Source organism: Emiliania huxleyi (genome assembly GCF_000372725.1).
Source record: "Emiliania huxleyi CCMP1516 chromosome Unknown EMIHUscaffold_118, whole genome shotgun sequence".
Classification (NCBI taxonomy): domain Eukaryota; phylum Haptophyta; order Isochrysidales; family Noelaerhabdaceae; genus Emiliania; species Emiliania huxleyi.
This window is the reverse complement of record NW_005201412.1, coordinates 284,405-305,613: the sequence shown is the minus strand read 5'-3', so window position 1 is coordinate 305,613 and position 21,209 is coordinate 284,405. Positions and strand designations below refer to the sequence as shown.

General features: G+C 65.6%; 5 protein-coding genes across 5 annotated transcripts in view; 3 read left to right on the top strand and 2 right to left on the bottom strand.

The window, feature by feature from the left end:
* Window positions 1–770: 770 nt before the first annotated feature.
* On the bottom strand, window positions 771–3,698 carry EMIHUDRAFT_361737 (hypothetical protein). Its single transcript, XM_005790866.1, is given in 8 exon segments — window positions 771–937; window positions 1,009–1,079; window positions 1,389–1,873; window positions 1,914–1,936; window positions 1,951–2,752; window positions 2,882–3,106; window positions 3,222–3,396; window positions 3,520–3,698. The coding sequence occupies 4 exon segments, from the start codon at window positions 3,675–3,677 to the stop codon at window positions 2,162–2,164; spliced, it is 1,149 nt and encodes a 382-aa protein (XP_005790923.1). The 5' UTR covers window positions 3,678–3,698; the 3' UTR covers window positions 771–937; window positions 1,009–1,079; window positions 1,389–1,873; window positions 1,914–1,936; window positions 1,951–2,161.
* Window positions 3,699–5,063: 1,365 nt separating this feature from the next.
* EMIHUDRAFT_224595 (hypothetical protein) lies at window positions 5,064–5,758 on the top strand (the record flags this gene model as incomplete). The annotated part of the gene is made up of 2 exons (XM_005790865.1): window positions 5,064–5,474; window positions 5,732–5,758. The coding sequence occupies 2 exons, from the start codon at window positions 5,064–5,066 to the stop codon at window positions 5,756–5,758; spliced, it is 438 nt and encodes a 145-aa protein (XP_005790922.1).
* Window positions 5,759–5,985: 227 nt separating this feature from the next.
* On the top strand, window positions 5,986–7,080 carry EMIHUDRAFT_224594 (hypothetical protein; the record flags this gene model as incomplete). The annotated part of the gene is made up of 3 exons (XM_005790864.1): window positions 5,986–6,450; window positions 6,605–6,790; window positions 6,880–7,080. 3 exons carry the CDS (start codon window positions 5,986–5,988, stop codon window positions 7,078–7,080), a joined length of 852 nt encoding a protein of 283 aa, XP_005790921.1.
* A 746-nt stretch (window positions 7,081–7,826) lies between these two features.
* Window positions 7,827–9,369, bottom strand: EMIHUDRAFT_224593 (mitochondrial carrier protein; the record flags this gene model as incomplete). Its single annotated transcript, XM_005790863.1, has 2 exons — window positions 7,827–8,654; window positions 8,731–9,369. The coding sequence occupies 2 exons, from the start codon at window positions 9,367–9,369 to the stop codon at window positions 7,827–7,829; spliced, it is 1,467 nt and encodes a 488-aa protein (XP_005790920.1).
* Window positions 9,370–11,750: 2,381 nt separating this feature from the next.
* EMIHUDRAFT_109378 (hypothetical protein) overlaps window positions 11,751–21,209 on the top strand; it is a gene marked incomplete at both ends in the record, with an annotated part of 10,104 nt that continues 645 nt past the window's right edge. Inside the window, 17 exons of the mRNA XM_005790862.1 lie at window positions 11,751–11,910; window positions 12,021–12,380; window positions 12,782–12,851; window positions 12,913–12,958; window positions 13,096–13,149; window positions 13,215–13,305; window positions 13,433–13,665; window positions 13,826–14,032; window positions 14,350–14,685; window positions 14,832–15,132; window positions 15,205–15,439; window positions 15,780–15,795; window positions 15,866–15,961; window positions 16,036–16,198; window positions 17,823–18,034; window positions 20,511–20,741; window positions 20,822–20,872. Coding sequence (XP_005790919.1) covers window positions 11,751–11,910; window positions 12,021–12,380; window positions 12,782–12,851; window positions 12,913–12,958; window positions 13,096–13,149; window positions 13,215–13,305; window positions 13,433–13,665; window positions 13,826–14,032; window positions 14,350–14,685; window positions 14,832–15,132; window positions 15,205–15,439; window positions 15,780–15,795; window positions 15,866–15,961; window positions 16,036–16,198; window positions 17,823–18,034; window positions 20,511–20,741; window positions 20,822–20,872 — 2,862 coding nt within the window. The remainder of the gene's footprint in view (window positions 11,911–12,020; window positions 12,381–12,781; window positions 12,852–12,912; window positions 12,959–13,095; window positions 13,150–13,214; window positions 13,306–13,432; window positions 13,666–13,825; window positions 14,033–14,349; window positions 14,686–14,831; window positions 15,133–15,204; window positions 15,440–15,779; window positions 15,796–15,865; window positions 15,962–16,035; window positions 16,199–17,822; window positions 18,035–20,510; window positions 20,742–20,821; window positions 20,873–21,209) is intronic.

Here is a 21,209-nt window from a genome sequence, read left to right as displayed (position 1 = left end):
CACCTACCTGCCGTCTGCGCAGGCGGCGCTGCAGTGCCAGCAGGAGCTGCTGCTGCTGCTGCACTGCTTTCTCGAGAGGAACGCCGCCTTCCGCCTCGCGCTGCTGCAGCGGCAGGAGGACCTGGCCGAGGTCGTCCTCTGCCTCGTCTACTGGGTTGTGGTCTGGAGCGGCGACGGCGCCGTGGCGCATCACTCGTGGGTGCACCTCTCCCTCCTCTCCCTCCTCCTCCTCTCGGCCGAGCCGGGCTTCTCGTCCATCGTCAACCTGCCCTGCCCCGTCGCGCTGCCGCTGCCGGGCAGCCGCCCGACCGGGCCCTCCATCGCAGACCTCCTCTTCTCGAGCGTGGCCGAGCTCGTCTCCGCCGGCAAGGAGAGGCTCGAGCCCCTCCTCCCCGCCGCCCTCGCGCTGCTCGCCAACCTGGCGCCGCACACCAAGATGCTCTCCGACGAGGCGGCCGCGCTGCTCACCGCGATGCTGCTCGACCTCGCGCAGCCGAGCTACCTCTTCGGGGGCGAGGCGCGGCCCGAGCTGCTCATCACCGCCCTCGCCGTCGTCTCCTCCTCGCTGCTCTACCACCACGCCGCCAACCTGCCCCTCCTCCACGCCCTCCTCCACGCCGCCGCACCGCTGCGAGCGCTGCCGAGCCTGCAGCCGCCGCCGCCGGCCGAGGCGGAGGAGCCCCTCGAGCCGGACGGCACCCGCGGGGAGGGTGCCGGGCCGGCGAGCAGCGACGCCGCGGGGGAGGCCGACGGAGGCGACACGGGCGGCGGCAACGCCGATGCAGCCGCTGCTGAGCCGTTTGCGGCCACGGCGGCGTGGGTAGAGGGCTGGAAGGCACGGCTGCCGCTGCAGGCCATCTTTTTGTTTCTGGACGCCGTGGAGCCGAAGGCGCGGACGGCGGGCGCGAGAGCGGCGGGCACCGCCAGTGCTCGCGAGGTGTGCGGCGGAGGCTGCGCTCCCCCTCCCTAATTAGTTAGGTGATTCAGGCCCCCTCCCTAATTAATTAGGTGCGGCGGATGCTGCGCGCCACCTCCCTCGCGGGCGTGCTGCCTCCGCCGCCGCCCGTCTCTGTCCGGCGGTGCGGCGCCCTCTCCCCGCCGGCCCCGCACCGCCCCCGCCCCTGCCCGCCCCGCCCCTGCCTGCCCCCGAACCCTGCCCGAACCCGGCCCGCCCCCGACCCCTGCCCGCCCCCGCCCCTGCCCGCCCCCGAACCCTGCTAGCCTCGCCCCTGCTAGCCCCTCCCCTGCTAGCCCCTCCCGCGCTCGCCGAAGGACCCGGATGCCTCCAGCCCTCGCCCCTCTCTCTCGCTCAGCGCCCCTCGCCCTCCCGCCTGTGCAGCGAGCGCCACACCCCACACCCCCACCCCGCACCGCACCCCGCAACGCAGCTGCGTGCCCAACGAGTACTCCCAGCTGTGGCTCAGCCAGATGCTGTGGGGCGTCGTCTACATGCGCAACCAGGAGCTGTACGAGCCACGCCTCGTCCGACTCGTCCCGATCGCGTCGGTGCAGCCCGGCAGCCAGTAGGGCGGGCGGGGCAGGAGGCCTATAGGAGAGAGAGAGGCTCTCGATAGCGAGAACGCCAGCCGAGCCGCTCGACGACCACGGACCAGCGCACACAGCGTGTCGGGCAGCGGCTTGCCGCGGGCCCGCACGGGCCGCACCGGCGCCGCGGGCGGAGAGTCACTGAGCTCTGCGCTACGTCGTACCGGTACGTGCCGCAGCACGCCCCACTGCAGGCTGCCCGCCCCCACTGCCCGCGCGCCGTGAGCCGTGACTAGCACGACCCACCCCGACGCCGCGCCAGCCGCCACCGGTCAGGGGCCGTCTCTGCTCGCAACTCTGAGCCGCTGACCCCGGTCCCCGGTGACCCGTGACCCGTGAGAGACCCCGCTCCCGCCTCCCGGTGTGGCGCCGGTGGTTTTTCGTCGTTCTCCGCGGCTTCCCAATCGTATTTTTCGACAGACATCATCATCGCTCTCGCTGTCGCCCCACAACCACACACCCGCAGAGACCCGGAGATAAACTGCCGCACAAATGCGAGACGCTCTCCCGTCGGAGATGGGGGGGGAGGAGAAAAGGCGCGGAGAGGGGGCGGAGAGACGAGAGTGTACGGGGGTCGGCGGTCTGTCCAGGGGGTGAGGGGGGTCGCCTCGTCCGCCTAGTAGACCTCGACGTGCCACTGCCCCGCCTTCTTCCACTGCGTCAGCTTGTCCTCCCACTTGAGCCCCTTCTCCTTGCACACGCCCTCGAGCATCTCGGTGATGCCGGGCATCATGCCCTTGAGGCCGCAAAAGTACATGTGCGCGCCGTTGTCCATCCGCGTGAAGATCTCGTCCGAGTACTCCGCGACCTTGTCCTGGATGTACATCTTGCCGCCGTCCTTGTTCTTCTGCTCGCGCGAGAGGGCGTAGTCCAGCCGGAAGTTCTTGGGGTGCGCCTTGAGGACGGACTGCCACTCGTCGTCGTACAGCAGCGCGTCGCTGTTGGCGACGCCGAGGAAGAGCCAGGCGAGCCCGCTCCCCTTGGTGTACGCCTCGCCGAAGGGCGTCTCCTCGACGAAGAGGCGGCGGATGAAGGAGCGGTACGGCGCGATGCCGGTGCCGGTGGCGACCATGATGAGGTCGACGTTCGGGTCCTTCTCCGGGATGAGCATCACCTTGCCCGACGGGCCGGTCAGCTTGACGTCGTCGCCCGGCTTGGAGTCGCACAGATAGTTGGAGCACACGCCCTTCTTGGCGGGGTCGTCCGCCTGCGCACAGACGCGCACGGGGTGCCACGGTGAGCCAGCGGCTCCGTCCGCCCGCCGCCCCCTCGCCGCCCACCCCCTCCCCCCTCCCTCCTCCCTCCCTTGCCCCCCCCTCCCCCCTCCACCCCGCGCCTTGAGCTCGGGGCACCAGTAGGTTGCCCGCCGCACGCAGAGGGTCGTCGTCGTGCCCGTCATGTCGTCGCCGTACCGCGAGGAGGCGATCGAGTAGAGGCGGACCGAGTTTGGCTTGCCGTTCTTCGGGTTGGTGCCCGGCGGGATGACGCCGTACGACTGGCCCTCCCAGTACGGCATCTTGCCGCCGTGCGACATGACGACGTCGCACGTCTCTCCCGTCGCCTGCCGGGCGGAGGGCGGCGCCGCGGGGGCTCGGACAAGGGCGGACTCCACGGCCCTTTCACTAGCTCCCTCTCCGTCCCTCTCCCGGGCGCGTGGCGGCGGCGGCGGGTGGCGCCTCGGGGCCGACGATGCGCTTGGTCGAGACGATCTTGCCGACAAAGGGCGCCTTGTTCTTGTACGTGTTGACCGGGATCGTCGACTGGTCCCAGTACGGCTCCGCCTCCAGGAAGTCCTGCTTGCCGCCCGCCGCGGCCGGCGCCGGCGCATTCATCGCCGCGTCGTACGCAGCCCTGTGGAGAGAGCCGCCGCTGGTGAGCGGGAGGCGCGGCGGTGGGGGCGGTGCCGCCACTGTCTACGCCCTCCCACCGACTGCGGCATGAGGGGCAGAGGGTAGTGCGGGCTGTGGTGCTCACTCGAGCGTGCTCTTGTCGAGCGTGGTGGAGGACTGGGCGTTGGAGTTCCACGGCTCGTCGTCCGACATGCGCGTGCAGCCGACGCGGCTCTGCGCGACCCGGCTCACGCCGATCGGCGCCGACAGGCTGAGCGAGGAGGCGACAAAAGTGGACAGCATCACGCAAGAAGCTTAGCGACCTGGCGAGGTCGATAAATACCAAAAGAAAACTCTTTGTCCGAGAGCGACATGCCATGTCCGCCTTGCTTTGTTTCATAACATCGAAGGCTAAGCTCAAAGAAAACACGGTGAGCGTGGAATTTTGTCGTATCCGGGAGGGGAATGCCGGGACCCTGTCATGTGGCTGAACCCTGCGCAGCCCCCCTCATGCGCTCCCCGGTCCCCGCTCCCGTTCCCCTGTGCGGTCTCACCTATATTCCAGGATGGCATTCTTCGAAAGGATGGGCGCCGCAGCGGCCCGTAGCGGCGCCCCCTGCGTGCCCCCGGCCACCCCGGGGCCATGGGACACCCCCCCGGCCATCGGGGATGCTTGGTTCATCCATTACCCCATTTAACGGGCTGTGTTGCGGCGCGCCTCGAGACGTGCAGCGCAGCGCAGCGCGCAGAGCCCCAGACCAGACCACAAAACAGATCAGAAGACGGCCGTGGCGACACCCGCTCTGGCGACAGCGCCGCAAAAGGCACTCGCTCGCCGGCAAGGACTACGGGTAGCACAGGCGGCAGCAGAGGTGGCGGTCCGGGTCGCAGCGCGCGTAGCAAGTCGGCCCCAGCGTCACGGGCGTCGGGCCAGGAGCCGGCTCGACGAGATCGACGAAGAGGACGAAGAGGACAAGACTACTCGAACTTGGACGAGGACTCGGGCGAGGAGCAGGACTCGGAGACCGGCCACCCCCAGCAGCAGCGCTCTGCTGCTGGGGGGGTCGGGACCCCCCCCCCAGCAGCAGCGCTCTGCTGCTGGGGGGGTCAGACCCCCCCCCCTAGCAGCAGGGATGACTTTAGATGTGCAGGGGGGGTACCGAGCAATGTGCGGCCGCTCCAGAGGCAGGCTCAGCTGCTCTCGGGTGATCCCGCTTTGGAGGCTGAAGGACCCGATGGTCCTGTCACATTCGCGTTCCGAGTCGTGGGGGTAGAAGAATTCGAGTAGAAATCGAGTCAGCACTTCCTTGTAGTACAGCGGACCGCCAGGCTCGCCGGCAGCATCCGCAGGGAGGCAGCATATTCTCAGTGTTGTGCCCGGGTGAAGGCAAATTCATTAAAATTTTTTCAAGGAGGAGTCGCTTAGGCGGCTCCCGTGGTGTACCTGTGTTAGTGCCAGTGCGCGCCAGTCCCGTAAGAAAGAAAAAACAAAACAGAAAAAAACGAGTGTGCTTGTGGCGCTCTTAATGACCGCAGCGAATATGTTCACACCTTGAGCGGAGGCCAATTGATTCGCGATACTCTGGCAAAAAAGGGGTTGGCAACGGGCTTTTGCGGGGGCAAGCCTTCAGCTGGTGCCAAAACGTACCAAAACGTCCGTCCCGTCGACCAAATACGCGGTCGGTAGAAATGGCTTGCTTGCAAGAATGGGATGCCGACAGGCGTCAGGCGGCGCATGCCGAGAAGTCGCTTGCCGTGCGGGAGCTCGTGCGCCTCTCCCTGCGCGTGCAGTCCACGGGCGTCGTCGCGGAGCTTCATCTCGACACGGCACTGGTTGCTCCGAGCGGCAGCGGAGCTGATCACGAGCGACGAATTCGCCGGGGATGCCAGGCAACAGATGGGCGCGCAGATAATTGGCGTGGCGTCCTAAACAACGCGACCGACGAGCATGCTCAACTGCTGCGCGACGCTCTCTGCGACCCCGACTTTTGTATGCGCTTTGCCATTCGCCGCCGCATTGGCTCAGGGGGCACAGTCCGCTTGCAGTGGCTCTTCCGCACGAATAGCGTTGTTGGCCGCATGCGTCCTGGCATCGGGAGGGTCCGCCTAAGAGGAAGTACGTTCGTAAGAACTGATACATATACTTTTTCAATCTCTCTCTCAATGTACGTACTTTTAGCTTACTGGGAGAAAAGAGAGAGGGGGTGTGTGTTCTCTAGGCCCCTAAGGGCCCTACGCGCGGCGTGAGAGCTCGGAAGCGAGCTCTCTCTCTCAATGTATGTGGCTCTTACGTACATTCCCGGTTTTTGTGCGTGGAGCGTCTTCCCCTTTTGCGCAGCAACACCTTAAACTTTTAGGCCCTCCAAATTCGGGTCGGAGCGTAGCGGAGTGGGCCCCGAGTTTGAAAAAGGGCGACGGACGCTTGCGTCCTAGCCTCCAACAACGCCTCCCCGGCGCAGAGGGGCCCCCGGAGGGATGCTCAACCGCTCCACGCCGCGCCGCTCGCGGCGGTCCTATTCCCAGCTCCGCTGAGGGCGGCTGCCGTTATTCTTTTGTCTCAGCAGAGCTCGCGCTTGGCCACACTCCCGCGGCAAGAGATCAGGCCGTCGTGATGATGGCGCTCCTCTGCCCCTCCGCCACGGCGCTAGTGCTACTCGGCGGTCAACGCCACGGCGCGACCGCGACGCCGCGCGCTACGCCGCCGCGCCTCGCCGCTCTCGAGCGGGTCGCGGTGAGCGTCGGCGATGCTGCGTCGGCAGCAGCCTTCTACGAGGCGACGCTCGGGCTGGTGGCGACGGCGGACGCCACGACCGACGACGGACGGCCGCGCCACCTCCTCGGCGGCGGCGGCAGCCTCCAGCTCGAGCTCCGGGAGGGCGGCGCCGATGGCGCCGCCGCTGGCTACAGCGCAGAGGGCGGATACCGCGGCCTGGTTGCTCGGGTGGGCAACGTGGCGGCCGCTGTGGCGGCCGCGCGGGAGAACGGCGGCACCGTGCTTTCCGAGAGCGCCACCGTTGAGCACGGCCCCTCCTCGAAGCCGGAGGAGGGAGTGGACGTGGTCACTGCTGTGACGCAGGTGGGAGGCGGAGAGAGACACACACAGACCGCGCATCGGCACGTCTCCATGTCCGCTTCTCCCTCCCTTCCTCTCCCTCCCTCCCTCTCCCTCTCTCTCGCCGAGCGCGCAGCTCGGCGCCCCGCCCGACGCCCCGCCGAACCCGCGACGGCAGGCGACCGTCGCAGACCCGGCTGGCTACCCGCTCCTGCTCTTCGAGGCGGGCGAGGGAGAGGGAGGCGTGCTCTGCGCCGCGCGCTGCGACGTGACCGCGTGGAAGGCGAGCGAGGACTGGTGGCAGCGGCGCGGCCTCGAGACGCTGCGCTGGCAAGCCAACCTGCCGAACGAGGCTTCTATCTCGGTGCACCTCGGAGACGCGGCCGCGCTGCCTTCCACCGGCCCCTGCGGCCCCGCGGCGGGCGAGGGCACCCCCTCCGCCTCCCGCTCGAGCGTGACACGATTGCGAGCCCGCGGCCGCCTCTGCGTCTAGGCGACGAGGCGGTGCTGCAGCTGCGGTACGTCTACTCGGCGGCGGACGTGCAGCAGGCCGGCGGGCTCGAGGCGCTGGTCGTCTCGTCGCCCGGGTGCGGCGAGGAGGGGGTGGAGGAGGGGAAGGAGCCCGACGGGTATCCTGTCGTCTTCCGCGAGTAGAGGGGGGCCCAGGCGCAGCGTAGGGATCGGGCGCTGCACGGCCGCCGCGGCGGCTGGGAGGCTTTGCTGTTTGCGGCTATCGGCGCAAGCGGTGCCGTGGGCTGGCCGCTGTCGTCATTTGCGCTATTGAAGAGTCAGACGCGCGCCGGGGGAGGGGGTAGGCCAGAGATCAGTTCACACACGCCACCAAGGTTGGTGTGCGCCGCCGCGTTGCTGTGTCCGCTGTTGGAGAGAGACACACCTCTGGGACGGACCTCTCGCTCACCGAGACCGACGGTCGTCTCCACACACCACACACCGCGTCCTTTCGTTATTTTTCAACATTCAAGATTTTCTCTCAAGACACGAGAGCGACTCGACGCTCCCGGCCGCTCTCGTCGGCTCGTCGGGCGCGCGCCTTGCCGATAGATTGCTTACACGCTCAGCCCCGAGCGCGCCAAGAGCAGCTGGACCTCTGTGTTCAGGATCAGGTGAGCGGGGCCCGCGCGGCCGGGGGTCCACACCGGCGACGGGCCCCCGCGGCGCGAGGCCGCCGACTCCTCGCGGCGCGAGACCACCTCAATCTGCCCTCAACACGGCTTGAGGATCTACTTTACCACTTATTCACAGTGTTTGAGAGAGAGGCAGGGTGTAAAAATCGGGATATCGGGGGCACGCGATCCGGCATCGCACGGCTCCATGTCCTATTGTTAGACTCCCCGGGCGACGACGGTGACAAGGCCGACGGCACGCTTACCCTCCTGGTCCTATACCGTCGTAAGACCAGCCAGCTTGGCCAGCTGCTCCCACACCAGAAATTGGACCATCGAGTAGGGCATCGCGCGTGCCCACTGGGGCAAGAAGCCCTTGTAGAAAGCGAGCGGCCCCTCCTTTGCGAGCGTCTGCCGCGCCACGTCGAGCGGCCCCGAGTATTTCATCGGCTGGCCCGTCTGCTCCGCCGCCTGCTGCGCCGACATGAAACGCGTCCTCACGACGTCGGCCGGCGAGGTGGTGACGCAATACGCAAAGCCGGCGGCGCAGGAGGCGCCCGCCTGCTGCGCTAGGCCGACGAGGCCCAATCGCTCCTTGAGCTGCACCTTCGCCTCGTCGTAGGTCGCCAGCTTGGTGCTGCCCAGCACGACGGCGCGCACGATGGTGGTCGAAGCTCCCTTCCAGAAGCCGAGGACGCCGTCCGCGCGGTAGATATCCCGTGCGTGCGCCATCACGCTCTTGGGGTTGGAGACGCTCGCGTCCGCCTGCTGCCTGATCTTGACGAGATCAGTCGGGTTGGCAATCCCGGAGCCGAGCCCGCCTGCAAAGCCGCCAGCGAAGAGCTTCTTCCAGAAGGGGGTGTCGCGCGGGTCCTCTGCTCCGAGCAGCCCCTTGACCGGCGCGTACAGCCCAAAGCGCAGCGACGAGTACAGCATCTCCCGCGCCGCCGCCGGCCACCAACCCTTGTACAGCGCGAGCAGCCCCTCGTCCGCCACGACCACCCGGAAGCCCTGCGCGAAGCCCGTGTACCGTCGCTCGCCGGAGGAGCCCTGGTTCTGCAGCCGCACCTTGACCGTCTCGACGGGGTGCACAACGAATTGTGCCTGAGAGAGCGCGCGCGCGTGTGAGAGAGAGTCGGAGAGCGAGTGAGAGAGAGGCTCAAGAAATCAGAGGCGCCACTGTTGCGGCGACACCGCCGAGGAAGAGACGCGCAGCGAGGACGTTCGAGGCGGGCGAAGCCTTGGCTTTCTGCAGTGCGAGAGACTCGCGGCGCGTCAGGCTGCCCCTGCTGCTGCGCCGGAGCAAGCCGCCAAAGTCGGTCGGCGAGCCGAATTCAAGCAGGATTGCATCATTGTCGTAGAGGGTGAGTAGGTCGATGGGTTGAAGCAGCGCAAACACTTTGAGGAATGACTCGAAGGTCACATGGTTGCTGCCGGCACGCAGCTGGCTGACCAGCACGTCCTCGTCCTCGGCGGTGAGCTGCAGGTGCATTGCCTCGAGCATCTCGTGCACCGAGCCGATGGGGATGCTTCCGCTCTGCTCGCGATCCACGGCGTTGAAGGCGGCGTGCAGCTGCTTGAGCCGGCGGCGCACGAACGTGTGGAACTCCTCGAAGCTGACGCTGCCGCTGCCGTCCACGTCAATCTGTCGCACCAGCCGTGCGGCATACGCCTGCGGCAGGTCGAGCTGCTGCAGTACCTCCTCGAGCGCGGAGGCAGAGACGGCGCCGCTGCTGCCGTCGTGCTGGCTGAAGACGTGCCGCAGGCGGGCGCCCAGCTTGTCCTCGCAGAGCTCCGTCGGCCGGCGCATGATTGTCATTGTGCCGCGATTGGTGCGGCCTGAGTGGGGCGGACGTTCGCGGTATCGCGAAGCGCGCTGAGTTGTTATTTTGTCGTTGCTTTTGGAAAACGCCCGCTTCGACCCGCTGACAGAGAGAGAGTCGCGCGAGCCTTCTGCGGAGCGATCCGCGATCTGCGTCGAGTGATGCTCCGCCTACGAGCGAACGAGCCTCGCGATCTTGCATCTTTCGCCCTGGCGAGGTGGTACTCCCACGCTCCCGGGTTTTTTTTATCTGGCCGAGTCAACCCGTGCTGGGGCGAGCCTCGGCGAGACTGCGTCAGCTGTTCCCACAGCAGGCTGGAAGTACATTCGCCAGCTTTGCTTTCGCCTAGCTGCAGACCTGCCTGCCTGCAGACCTGCCTGTTCGCGCTCAACCGGCCACGCTGCGGCACGATTCCTCCTCAACCTAAAAAAAGAAATCGATTTCCGAGAAAAAATTGTCTGCGCGCCAGTCCCGTGCGGCCCAGTGTTGTGCGAGGGAGTTGCGTTGTTTGCGCGTACATTCTTTCTTCATGCCGTGAACAGGCGCCCTATCCATCCTATGTTCTTCTCTCTCTCCTCTGCCCGTGGCCTTTTGGTCTTGACAAAACAGCCTCGCGCGCAAAGTCGCGCGCGGCAGCGTCGACCGCACGGCCTACTCGCCCGAGTACTCGCTCTCTTTTATGTCCCACCATGCAGAGCGCATCTCTCTCTCTGTTGTGCGAGGCGTGAACCGCGCCATTCGCTCTCACCTGGCAACCCTGTCTGCACGTCTCGCGCGCGCGTGAACAGGGCTCCAGGCCCCAAATGACGTGTGAGTGTTAGAGGTTGTTTGGTATTGCTAAACTTGGAGCACTTGGAGTGCAGTTAGCAACCGCACATCCAGGGCCGGGGAGCTAAGAAGCGCACCCAGCGGGCCGGATGATTGGCATCGGGTTGCGGGCAAGAAAGCCCTAGCCCTGGGGGTGCGCGTTCGCAGGGAAAGGGCCATAAAGTAAAAGTTGGGAAGTAAACACGGGTCTCCGAGAGGGCTCCGTGTACCGGGTTTCCCCTTAACTTCAGAACGCCCCCTTACTCGGAGCTAGTGGACACAGACACCCCGACACCCCCCGTCACGTACACACCCGACTGCCTAACGTACATTTTGCCCGGCTGTACGGCTAATCAGTAACCAGCCTCCGGCGGGGCCCCCCGCTACCATCCAAACCCGAGTACCGGTCTACAATCATAGATAGAGGCTCAAGTGTGACATAAGTGTCGCTGTCCACATAGACATATACACATACACAAAGCAACTCTCACGCCGTCTGCCTGCGCAGCTCGAGCGCGGTCAGGTGCGGGGACGCGTGGCGGCGGGGAAACGCGGCGGCGGTGGCGGCGGCGGCGGCGGCAGCGGCACGCGCGGGCGGACGGATTCGGACGGGGCGGAGCAGCGACCGCCTGGGCGGCCGCTGCTCTGTCTGCCAGAGCGCGCCGTCTGCGCAGCTCGAGCGCGGTCAGGTGCAGGGAAGCGTGGCGGCGCGGGGACGCGCGGCGGCGGTGGCGAGCAGGCGAGCGGCCCGCGCGCGGCGAGGCGGACAGGTGATCGGCAGGTGGGTGATGGGCCGGAGAGTGACCGCGCCCAGCGATCGGAGGCGAGCCGGTCGTCGCTCGGCCGCAGCTGACCTCGAAGGCGTGCGGAGCGCGACTGTCGGTGTCGGGGGGCGGCCGTCATGTGGCGAGGAGGGAGGACGACAAGTGCGCGTCGTACGGGTCGCTCTTCATCGGCCAGTCGAGCGGCACTCAAGTCGAGACCGAGCATGGGCGACGAAAAGCCGGTGGGGCCGGTGGGAGGTAGGACGAGATTGTTTCGCGCTTTCAAAAGCGGCTTCGCGCGCAGCGCAACTTTGGGTTTGCCACGAAAAGCGCTTCCAGTGGAAATGGGGGCTACTGGGGCGGCCAATTCACACCTCGCGGGACTACTTATGTTTTCGTAAACGTAGTTGTGGCCCCCCGCTACGTCGCACGAGTGCAACCGGGTAGCGGGGGGCTAAAATCTCTCTCTCTTGGTCTTGTCGTTGTTTCGCACCCATGTCTGTATGGCAATCGAGGCTGCCTTCCCCACTACCTGTAGTTCACTCGTCACCTCTCCTGCGAGCTCCCGCAGTAGCAAAAGAAAGACAGACAGACAGACAAACCCAAACGAGGGATGGGGGAGGAGGACAGGGTCCACACCTGCACGAGCAGGATTTGGGGAGGACGATCAGGGGGACAGGTGGGGCTCTCCTGCTCCTGACAAGGGACACGACTGGCTCGCAGCGCACGGTGGACTCCCAACTCCACTGGCGGTCTCAGACCGGCCTGAAAATAATTTTTCTTCGTCGGCGGGCACCTTGCGAGGGATGAAGTCCGAGTGCGACGAGGGTTTGCTTCTCGACGGGATCCTATCGCAGGCACGCGTGGACGGCTCCGAGATCCGCCGGCTGCTCTCTCAGTCGCACGTCCGCGCTTCGGACCTCATCGCCGAGCCGGAGCACCGAGTCGAGGCGATGCTGCAGGCGTGTACACGCCTGCTGCTTGTGTCTTCCTGCTTTCCTTTCATGCGCCGCAGCGCCGCCCTCTACCCCACCGCCACCTCTCGCTGCCACCACGGTCATCGCCGCTGTCCGTAGCAGCTGTCCGTAGCAGTTGCAGCCACCACCGCCACTGCGGGCACCGCTCACGCTGCCACTGCTCGCCACTGCAGCGGGCCGGCCTTGTGGTGGGAGACATCTTCAAGATCGTGCGTGCGCTGCGCGGCTTCCACTCCGACGGCGGCGGCGGCGGCGGCGCCTCCTCCCAGCCGCAGGGCAAGGCGGCGCGAGGCAGCCGGAACCAGCCGACGATGCGGTGCGGCCTGATCGTCTACTCGACGACGGTCCTCATCGTGACGCTGACGATCCTCTCCTTCTACCTGCCCGCGATGATCTACCACGTCCGCTCGACCAACCACCGCATGACCCGCTCCACCACCTACTCCACCACCCTGCACGGTCACTACTCCCTCCCGGCGGCCCTCGGAGGCCTGCCGGCCGGGGGTGCGATGCCGGCGCCTCGCGGGCCGAGCGGCGTGCTAGGGAGAGAGCCGCCGCGAGGCAGCAGAGGGGGGTGCGCCCGACCCGCCCGTGACGGCCGTAGGCGCGCGCGTGATGATGGTGACTGCGAACCAGCCGCTGCCCTGCACGACGCGGTGGGAGATGCAGCCGAGATGCAGCCGAGATGCAGCCGAGATGCAGCCGAGATGCAGCCGAGATGCAGCCGAGATGCAGCCGAGATGCAGCCGAGATGCAGCCGAGATGCATCCGAGATGCAGCCGCTGCCTTTCACTCCGCGGCGCGGCGGGCGGAGCCTCATCGAGGGGCTCTGCCTGGTCCTCGCCTGGAGCCCCTCCCAGGAGCTGCTCGGAGCCCCTCCCACAGGCGCGGCGACTGGATCATGGAGCTCGCGCTGCGCAACAAGCTGATGTGCGCCGCTGCCTCGGCCGTGTTCACACTGGACCGTCTCACTCCCACACCGCTGCTGCAGGTACGCGACGCTGCACGACTACAAGACTTGGTGGAGCACCGAGCTCGTGTCGGCGTGGGACCTCGAGGCGCCTCTGGCCTCTGGCCTCTGGCCTCTGGCCACTGGCCTCTTGCCTCTGGCCGGGCCGCCCTCCCGGCCCTGCCCGCGGGGAGGCAGCTCACCCCTCCCGGAGGCTCCTCGCAGGCCGCGTGGAACAAGATCCCGCTCCTGTACGTCCTGATGCACCCGGAGTCGCCGGTGCGTCGGGAGGCGGGGTGCGGCTCCTCGCAGCGGTGCGTCGAGAGGAGGCGCCTGCCCCGCAGGTGACGCAAGGCGTGGAGTGGCTGCTCTGGATGGACGACGACGCAATCTTCACAGACATGAACTTCACGATGCCCCTCGAGCAGTACGACCGTGACGGCGCCCCCCCCCCCCCCCCCTTCCCTCTCCCCCTCCCCGCCGCCTTGCCGTCGCCAGAGGAGAGCGACACGACCCGCCCTGAAGCCCCGACCGGCTCACGCGGCGCACGCGGCTGGCGCAGGCATCAACCTCGTCATCTGGGGCGACCCGCAGAGAGTCTACCGCGCCAACGACATCCAGGGCCTCAACACGGGCGTCTTCCTGCTCCGCAAGTGCGAGTGGTCCCGCCAGCTGATGGCGGAGGTGGCCGCGCTCGCGACGCCGAGCATCCGGAGGCAGATTGGGAACAAGGGGCGGATCGCCGAGCAGGGCGCGCTGACGTGGGTGCTGCACTCGCAGGCGGGGCCGCCGGGGGTAGAGGGGCGGGGGGCGGGGGGGGGGGGATGAGGGGCGGGGGGGGGGGTGAGGGGCGAGGCGATGGCCCAGGGGGCCAGGGCAGCGCCCCGACCCACCTCGCCTGGCCGCCGCAGGCGGAGAGGCGGAAGGATCGCGTGATACACGTATACATGTATAGGCGGAGAGGTGGAAGGATCGCGTGCAGCTCGAGCGCAACTTTACGCTCAACGGCAACTGGATGGACTATGCCAAGAAGTGGGTGCCGGGCAAGCCAAAGCTGGCGCTGCCCGTGTGGGGCAACGACGCCATCCCCTTCGTGGTGCAGTACGCCGGCTGCCAGATGTGCCGCGGCCACTCGGAGAACGGCTCGTGGCACGACGGCGGCGTGCGCAAGTGCCAGAACGCCTTCATCGAGGCGTACACCTTTGGCGACGACCAGGCGCAGACGCCCCGACACTTCCGAGACACTGGACACCTCCTGGACACCTCCTGGACACCTCTGGCGACGACCAGGCGCCAGCATGCGCGCGTAGAAGGGCGGAGGATCGCGCCGAGCTCTCGGCCGAGTTCGCCCCGAGATCGTCGCCCCGAGATTGGCCGAGGCGTCGCCGAGTGCGTGCCCGGCTCCGCGGCGAGGTGCTGTTCTCGGCTGGCTGCACCTCGGCTCATCTCGGCTCATCTCGGCTCATCTCTGCCGCGCAGGTGCTCTCGCTGCTCGGCTTGCGCCACCTGACGATGGACACGCACCTCGTGCGGGCGAGCGCGGGCTCGGAGCTCTACCAGCGCCACCAGCGGATGACGCGCTGCCTGCCCTCCTTCCTCGTCATCGGCACGCAGAAGGGCGGCACCTCCTCCTTCCACTTTCTGCTCAAGTCGGGCTGGCACGACGCCGTCCGCGTCAACAGCGGCGAGAAGGAGATCCACTACTTTTCGTGGGACGACCAGTTCCGGCAGGGCCCGCTCACCTACCAGCAGCGCTTCGACGGCTCGGGCGACCGGCTGGGCGAGTGCGCCGAAGAAACCAAGCTGCGCGGCGAGGTGAGCGCGACGTACCTCGACTACCCTAAGGCGGCGGAGCGGGCGGCGATGCTGCTGCCGAGCGCACGTATCGTGGCGCGGCTGGACGAGCCCGCCTCGCAGCTGCTCGCAGCACCGTCCTCGAGCCCTGGCTCGGCCTTGTCCAGGTGCTGCTGCGCGAGCCCGTCGCGCGACTCGTCTCCTCCTTCAACATGAAGTGGCAGGTCGAGATCTGCGGCAAGCTCACCTGGTCGCGCACCGACTGCTACAACGGCGTCACCTCGATGCGGGTCATCAACGAGAACAACGTGGCGCCCAAGCAGCGCGCCGCCGCCGTCAAGGTTTGGAACGAGTGCTCTGTCGACAAGAAGGGGCTCGACCACGACTGCTTGCGGCGCGACTTTGTCGACAAGCTGAGCGCCGCCATCAGCGACGAAGAGAGGCGGCTGGGCGAGTGCGCCAAGCCCGGTGCGCCTCGGGCCGCACGGCTAGGCCACCCGCGGCCCGCGGGGTGAGCCTTTGTGAGGCTGACGCGCCTAGGCGCCTTCGAGGAGCTTGGGTCCTGCCTCGGCGTGCAGGGGCTCGAGCAGGCGAAGCTGTACGCGCTGATGGAAGGCGCGCTCTTCCTCTACCGGTCGATGTACTCGGAGCACCTCGCCAAGTGGCTCAAGGCGCGGCCCTCCTCGCCCCTCACGCCCCCCTCCCCATTTGGCCCCCCTCTCCTCCCTCTTCCGCGCCTCGCCGCGACGGCGTGCGGAGCCGCCCACGGCAGCAGGTGTGCCCCAGCCCTGACCCCAGGCCCTCATATGCCCTCTGCCCGCACCCTTGCCGGCAGGTGTACCCGGCGGAGCAGCTGCTGGTGATCCCGTCCGAGAGGCTCAAGGAGGCGGGCGATATGAAGGACACGATGGGCCGCTTTGCGCGCTTCATGGGGCTGAGCGACAGCGGCGCAGAGGCGCGCGACGAGCCTGCGCCCTCTCCTGCCGGCTCTCCCATTCCCATGCCCTCCTCTCACTCACTCACTCACTCACTCACACACACACACACACACACACACACACACACACACACACACACACACACACACACACACACACACACACACACACACACAGATGCGACGTCGTCCTCGTGCGTGTGTGCCCCCTCCCCCACTCCCTCCCCCCTCCCCCCTTCTCCCTCCTCGCCCTCCCTCTCCCAGGTGCACAACGACCTCATCTTCAAGTCGTCGCCGGCCGCGAAGGGCGTCGGCTCCGACGGCCACGTCCACGAGAATGGGAGGACGTACATCGCCGAGGTGCCGCCCACGCATGTGCATGTTCTCTCTCCCTAGCCGCCGCCGCCCTTACCTTTCCCGCCGCCTGCGAGCAGGCTCCCGCCGACCTCGCCGAGAAGATCCACAAGATCCTCTGCCCGAAGAACCAGGAGCTCGCGCAGCTCCTCCTCGACAAAAAGCTCATCGCAGAGGCGGCCACGCCCCGGGGACCGCCAGCCGCGATCAGCTCAACTCCAACCCCGCCCCCTTCTCCGTCAGGTCGGCGACATGCCGTGGCTCGCCACCGCGCTCAAGCGTGATATCTGCTAACCGCGTGCGCGCCTCGCTCGGCGGCGCGCTGGCCTCTGTCTTTTGCTCCTTCAGCCACACAATATCAGAACTCTGCCTCCTCCTTCAGAACCCACGTGTGATTTGTTGATGAATTTGTGTACTGCCCTATTTGGCCTATCGCCGGATGGCTCCTTTTCAGTTTGAGTTACCTATGTGTGTATGGGTAAAGCCGTACCCCCCCTGCACTTCTAAGCCCGTCCCTGCTCTGCTACGTGGCTGGGTTCACAGCATTGTACCCGGGTAGGAAAATGACGGGAACACTTAACGAATCGGCCTTCCGACTCGCGCCTCCGCCTCACTGGCACTATTGTAGCCCTGGCCGGTGCGCGTGCGAAGTTGAAGTTCCGGAGTGAAAATTCGAACGCGTTCTCTCACGGTGACCAAAAAATGTCCACCTCAGAGGCACCTCCGGAGGCAGGCCGCCGCACGCCGGCGACACAGCTCCAGCTGTCGAACTGACCCGCAGCTCCTCTCAGAGCGGGAACTGTGACGAAAGTTGACTTAGGCGGTTGTCAGGAACCATCATACGGATCACATGGTGGCTCTTTCATGACGGGAGACCGCCCGACCACTCCTGGGTGGCACTGCCACCGGTGTCGCTCGACGTCCTGTCGACAGCGTGCCGACAGCGACACAGACCATGTGGGACGCGTCGAGCATCGACCTCTACTGCTTACCCAGCCTTCGAGTGTATCCTGCCTGTGGTCCCACACCCACTGGTGTCCATCTCAGAGACCGCAGGAGGTCATGAGGGTCGATGGGAGTGCCAACCCCACAATGCCTAAAATGTAAAAACCAGCCCAGTCACGGGTTTATATATGTCGAGACCATAATTTGAAATTAGCACAGACACCACCGTCTGCCGTTGTGACGTTGTCTCAGACTATGATTTATGTCTCGAGAGCTCGTTTTGCGCGGTGTGTGTGACGTATGTGTGGTGTGTGTGAGTGTTACGGCTTTATTGTGGGGTAGCGGTCTCGCTCTCGTGTCACGTGTGGTCTCGACAGACGCTCTGCATGATCGCACATGCTACGCGCGACGCGGCCATCGCACACATAGACAGAGCCGCGGTGTGTGTGGCGCGGAACCCGCTCCACGACGCTGACGTCAGGCTGACGGGTCATCACTAGAGTGAACCGGCGAAGTCACCACTCCTCGCCGCCTTCCTCCTCCGCCTCGGCCTGCAGCCGCTCTCGCTCCTCCTCCTCCTCCCGCTCCCGCTCCTCCTCTTCCTCGGCCTCCAGCCGCTCTCGCTCCTCCTCCTCCTCCCGCTCCCGCTCCTCCTCTTCCTCGGCCTCCAGCCGCTCTCGCTCCTCCTCCTCCTCCCGCTCCCGCTCCTCCTCTTCCTCGGCCTCCAGCCGCTCTCGCTCCTCCTCCTCCTCCCGCTCCCGCTCCTCCTCTTCCTCGGCCTCCAGCCGCTCTCGCTCCTCCTCCTCCTCCCGCTCCCGCTCCTCCTCTTCCTCGGCCTCCAGCCGCTCTCGCTCCTCCTCCTCCTCCCGCTCCCGCTCCTCCGCCTCACTCTCGCCGCGACTTTGCGAGCCGTCACCGGCAGCAGAGCAGCTTGCGGCGAAAGTGCCGGCGGCGGCCGAGCTGCTGGCGGCGGCGGAGGCGGACCCGGAGGCGGAGGCGGAGGCGGAGGTGGAGGCGGAGGCGGACCCGGAGGTGGAGGCGGAGGCGGAGGTGGAGGCGGAGGCGGACCCGGAGGTGGAGGCGGAGGCGGAGGTGGAGGCGGAGGTGGAGGCGGAGGTGGAGGCGGAGGCGGAGGTGCCTGCTGCGCGGCGACTTTCCCGCCGCTCTCGCGTGAGCCGCTTGGACCGAGCGAGGAACGAAGAAGACACTCAGTCTAATTTACGTGTGGGATCAGACGCTGTCGGTGGGACATGTATTCCACCACTTTCACGCCGGAATTTTCAAAAACCGGATTCAGCCCTCCCCAAGTGGGTGATCTGGTGCTTGTAGGGCTTGAGAGTGGCCTGCCATGCACAGGAAGGACTGTGGTTGCAGGAGAGTACCACCAGCCATCACTTTGTTGGTATAGTATACCGCACCTTCACCCATCCAGTGATTTCTTTTTTAGTTTCCCATAAGTAAGGTAGGTAGGTAGGAAGGTTCGTAGCTAGGTAGGAAGGGGCTGGGCAGGGGCCGGCCAGGTTTTTGCAGAATTTCAGCATGACGTACGGCAAACAAAAGTTGTTTGGTATTGCTAAAAATCTCTCTCTCTCGTACGGCCAAGCAAAAATAAACTACACCTGCACACCCCAGACACACACTCATCTTGGTGAAGTGCCTGTTTTAGAATATTCCTCATTATTCGCTAAGCATCAGTGATGCACTCTCACCCTCGCTGCCCTAACCCGATTGCACGCACACCTCCACGCTCCGACCGACCGAGAAAGAAGCTCCGGCCGAGCGACCGCAGGCGAAGAGTCGAGATTTTTGAGAGTCTAGATTTTTAGAATACCAAACAACTCTACACTCACACATCATTTGGGGCCTGGAGCCCTGGCACTTAAAGGTTGGTGGGAAACAGATCTTCACGCCCTGTCCACGCGCGCGCGAGACGTGCAGACAGGGTTGCCAGGTGAGAGCGAATGGCGCGGTTCACGCCTCGCACAACAGAGAGAGTGAGAGATGCGCTCTGCATGGTGGGACATAAAAGAGAGCGAGTCGTGATTTCTTGTTGGGGGTTTCAAAAATCTCTCTCCGCAGGCGGGAGGCGGCCCGAGACAGCTTTGAGCCGCTAAAAGAGAGATTCTCTTGAGCCGCTGTGACTCGAGACGCTCGAGACGCTTTAATCACATTCATCGATCGCACTAATTTATCCCCCCTGACCCAACCAACGAGCGAATAGAGCGTGGGAGGTGTGATCCGGCCGGTTTGAACCACCCGTCTCTCGAACGCCGTGAAATCTGCTTTGGCGCCAAGCCTGTGACGAGTTTTGCCACGAAACCACGGCCCCGATTGAAAATGGGGCTACTGGGGCGGCCAAACAGCAAGGGAGGGAGGGGACAGGGGAGGACGGCACGCCGCCACCTGACCACACAGGAATTTCATGGAAAGGGGTGTGTTGCTAGCCGCCCCCCTGTTTGCCCATGTGGCCATCTGACTCGCCCTATCTCTCGTCGCAGTCTCCTGCCGGTTCTCGCACGGCAACCTTCATGGCCACCTCGCGGTCGTCCCACTCTCGTCGTTCTCCCTCCAGCCCTTGTCTGGACGATTCTTTCGCGGTATCTTGATGTATCTCTCCATATCTGACCGTATCCCGCCATATCCCGCCATATCCCGCCGCGGATACCGCGAAAAGAATCGTCCAGACCAGGGATCTCTCCTGGCCCGTCGTCCTGTTCTCTCGCTTGTCGCTTCTTCCTCTGTCGCGTCTTCGAGCCTGTCGTGTGTCGATGTGGCGCTGCTTTCTCACATTCAGGGCTCGCTTCCCGGATCGGAGCGGCTCGCTGTCTTTTCCCATCTTGATTTGCGCTCCTTTGCCGTCTCTGAAAGAAAGAAAGAAAACAGACAACCCAAGCGCCAAGGGAGGGATGGGAGGACGGCACGCCGCCACCACACAGGGATTTTAAGGAGGAGTGTGGTGCTAGCCGTCTCAAAAAGAAATAAATAAAACAGGCAACCCAAAGGGAGGGATGGGAGGACGGCACGCCGCCACCACACAGGGATTTTAGGGGAGAAGTGTGGTGTTAGCCGTCGCCCACCCTCGGGCGTCTACTCGAGGTAATTCTCACCCTACTATACTACAAGTACCACTTCCTATCTCTCTCCGCAGTTTATCACCAATTCTTGCAGCGACCTTCATGCCACCTCGCATTCTTCCCACTCTCGTCGTTCTCTCTCTCTCCTGCTGTCTCTTCCCCTGACTCATCGCTCTCCTCGGCCTCGTTCTGAGACGCCGCTGTCGTCTGCCGATCTCTTGCTCCCGCTGCTTCTCTCGCCTTTCTGCGTAACTCCGCTGCGACGGTGTATCATTCACTTTATGCCACCGTTGCATATCCGATACACCGTCGCATCCGCTCTCCTCTCCGCGTATTTTGGTCCCTCGTGCTAGCCGTCTCTCAGCTGCGCATGCCCTCGAAAAATCTTTTTGCAGAGCGCTGGGCGCTCGCCGTCGCTCTCGCGCCATACCTGCAGAGCAAGCCCGCGCTCCCCTCTCGCACTCCTCTTCTGCACCGGCTCTCCCGCTCGAGGACACAGCCACTCTCACACACACCGCGCCGCCATGCCGCCAAAGAAGACTTTCGAGAAGATTGGCCAGACCATCGACTTTGATGAGACCACACCTGACGGGCCGGCGCTCAAGATCTTCTATGAGACGCTGATGCAGCAGCGGCCCGACAGCGCGATGGCGGCGGAGTGGCTGCTGAAGCGCGGGATGCTGGAGGACGACGACGCGCAGGCCTGGCTCAAGAAGCTTGGAAAATCCGCCAAGGCTGGTGGCAGTGGTGCGTCGAAACCGAGAAGGGTCTGTGACTCGCAGCCGTCGCGCCGCGCGGCCGTGTGACCGGACCACGCCTGACGCCTCCTCTCCCCTCGCCACCACAGAAAGCGGGCGACGACGACTTCGAGGCTGCGCCTGCCAAGAAGGCTAAGGCGGTGCGCCGCACTCCTTCGCTGCAACGCTCGCTCGCCGCAGCACTCCCGTCCGTCACCGCAGCACTCCCCGCGGGCGGCGCTCTCCGCCCTCCCCGTGGCATCGCTTGCGGCCGCGGCTCCGCTCGTCCCGACCCCACCACCCGCCTCTGTGCCCTTTGTTGTTCCTTCCTGTGGCTCGTCTCTGTGTGCCCGGCCGCCTTCCTCTGGCCGTGGCTCGTGCTCTTGGGCGCCTTGTGCGCCGGGGCCCTCCCCTTTCGGCTGGGGTGGTCTGCGGGATCGTTCTGGCGGCTTGCGGGCTCTTGCTTTCCTCTCGCATTCGGTTTTCTCGTCGCCGGGT

Bases quoted from the DNA above. Each gene is read 5' to 3' on its own strand.
- EMIHUDRAFT_361737 (XM_005790866.1), bottom strand. From the start codon at position 3,677: ATGCTGTCCACTTTTGTCGCCTCCTCGCTCAGCCTGTCGGCGCCGATC. The intron at 3,107-3,221 runs GCGCCACCCGCC...TCCGCCCGGCAG, and splicing joins AGCGCATCGTCGGCCCCGAG to GCGACGGGAGAGACGTGCGA. The intron at 2,753-2,881 runs GCGCGGGGTGGA...GTCTGTGCGCAG, and splicing joins ACTGGTGCCCCGAGCTCAAG to GCGGACGACCCCGCCAAGAA.